This window comes from Enhydra lutris, unplaced genomic scaffold, assembly GCF_002288905.1.
Source record: "Enhydra lutris kenyoni isolate GAN:26980312 unplaced genomic scaffold, ASM228890v2 scaffoldscaffold68, whole genome shotgun sequence".
Lineage (NCBI taxonomy): Eukaryota > Metazoa > Chordata > Mammalia > Carnivora > Mustelidae > Enhydra > Enhydra lutris.
Window position 1 is genome coordinate 9,064,798 of NW_019154152.1, and position 2,506 is coordinate 9,067,303.

A 2,506-nucleotide genomic window follows, 5' to 3' on the forward strand; every position below is an offset into this window, starting at 1 on the left:
AAGTGGTAGAAGGACCAGAAGGGGCACATCCATAGAACACATGGAAGTGTTCTAACAATCAGCTATTAGGGAAGAGTAACAAGTTCTTCTTCCAGTGTGATTGAAGAGTGCAAAGGATAGCCAGGATAGAAACTGAAGAGTTCTTGGCTGGGTAGAGAAGAGAGAAGCAGTCCCAAGGAGCCATGGGAGAAGGTACATTTCCTGAGGTGAATTTGTTTCTTCTCTGCCAGGTTTATTTATTATTTATTTATTTAAATTTACTCTTCTGTTTTCATTTTTGTTCCATTTAGTTTTAGTTTTAATATTTGTACATTGATGATGACCCTCAACAGAGTCTTCATCTGGGCAGTTTTTGGTGCTATGAAAATAGTTAGGTCTCCTACATAGGAGGAGGCATTAAAATTTAAGCAAGGGCATATCAGTATTCTTAACTCATAACTCAGGAAAAGAAACTCATATATATTTTATTTAGGGAAATGGAAAAGAATCTTGGGGAAACACATGGGGTTCATAGTAGGTTCTTAATGCTAGTGATCTTTGGCTTGATTTGGGACCTTCTCTCGGGTACCCAGGGGAATTTTTAGCCTCTGGATCCAGCACTGACCTTCTTAAGACCCAGGAGCTTGCTGATAACATGGCAGATCTCCTTGGTCTTAATACTATATATGATTGGATTTAGCATGGGAGGCACAAAGAGATAGACATTGGCCATAAGAAGGTGGACAGCAAGTGGAGCATGCTTCCCAAAGCAGTGCACCAAAGACAGCCCCACCATGGGCACAAAGAATATCAGCACAGCACAGAGGTGTGAGGTGCATGTTTGGAAAGCTCGGAACTGCTCCTCATGGGAGGCCAGTTTTGCCACAGTGTGCAGGATGACTCCATAGGACAGTGCGATGAGCACCAGGTCCAGCATCATAGTGAATGCCACTACCGTCAGTCCATACAGGTTGTTGAAGGTGGTATCTGTGCAGGCCAAGTGTATCACTTCCTGGTGTAGGCAGAAAGAATGGGAGAGGACTCGAGGCCCACAGTAGGGAAAAGTCTTCAGGAGGACGACAAGAGGAATTAGGGCCACAGGTCTCCGGAATATGACAGCCAGACCTGTCCTAATCACTCGCTGGCTAGTGATAATGACTGAGTACCTAAGGGGGTGGCAGATGGCCAAACAGCGGTCAAAGGACATGATAAGGAGCACTGAGGACTCCATGAAGGAAAATGAGTGGATACAGAACATCTGGATTTGGCAAGCTGCAAGGTAGATACCATGAGATTTGAACCAAAAGATTCCCACAGTAGTGGGCAAGGTCGACACTGACAGTCCCAGGTCAGTGAGGGCCAAAAAGGAGAGTAGATAGTACATGGGTGTGTGCAGACGAGTGTTGGTCTTAATAATTATCAGAATGAAACAATTGCCTGAGATGGCCACAAGGTACATAAGGAAAAAGGGGATGAAAATCCAGTGTTCGATGGCTTCCAATCCTGGAAAACCAGTGAGGTAGAACATGGGGCTAAACTGAGTAATATTGGACAAAATCATGAATTGAGGACTAAGGATATTGGGCTGGCATTCCTCAGAGATGGAGCTGAAAATAAATGGATATTTCTAGTTATTAATTTTTCAGTCTTCCTAATAGTCACACTGTCATAAGCAGAATCATAATCATCATTATCTTTGATATCATCTAATTTACGATTATCAATTCTACCACCCTGCTAGCTACTCTAAACTGTATTATAGCACCACACTCACCAGATTTTCTCTAGTATTTCCCTTTTTTTCTTGAAGATAGAAGCATTTTTTATTTAAATTCAATTAGCAAAAATATAGTACATCATTAGTTTTTGATATAATGTTCAATGATTCATCACATCATTGATGTGGGGGCTCATCACATCCTGTGCCCTCCCTGATGCCCATCACCTGGTTACCCCATTCCCCTGCCCACCTCCCTTTCTGCAACTGTCAGTTTTTTCCTGTATTTTTATAATTTCTGTTCCTTCCCAATCGCTGTTGCTGGCTTCTCTTATTGTTTATCCTTAAACAATTGTTTAACCATTTCCATTCTGGGCAACTTTTTGGCCAGAATACTTTATTATTTATCTTGGCAATATCATTGTTCTCATGAGTTTATTTACCATCTATACATTGAAAATATCAAATATATAACCCCATAATTTCTTTTTTTTTTAAATTATAGGCTCATCTATCTAGCAGTATCCTGAGCATCTGTATCTAGTTGTTTCAAAAGCGTGTCGAAAATTCAGTTTAGAATCATTTCCCCCAATAGGGTTTTCATTTATCTTGTTCTCATTAACTCAGTCTAGGAAAAATATCAACTTCAAAATAAGTTGAGGAAAAGATACATATTTGAGAGACATTAGTAAATAGCCTGGACAAAACCTAAAATATGAGGGTAGAGGGAAGTTTCTAGTATTAAGTCCTGGGAAAATCTGAAATTTAAAGGTCAAGAAGAAAGTTTCCACTAAAATAGCTTAAGGGGGA

The 2,506-nt window shown here is 40.3% G+C and overlaps 1 protein-coding gene across 1 annotated transcript; it reads right to left on the reverse strand.

Annotated features, from left to right (window-relative positions):
* Positions 1-580: 580 nt before the first annotated feature.
* Positions 581-1,571, reverse strand: LOC111159645 (olfactory receptor 51M1-like). Its single transcript, XM_022522195.1, is given in 2 exon segments — positions 581-1,553; positions 1,555-1,571. Coding segments are annotated over 2 exon segments (990 nt in total).
* Positions 1,572-2,506: the final 935 nt, after the last annotated feature.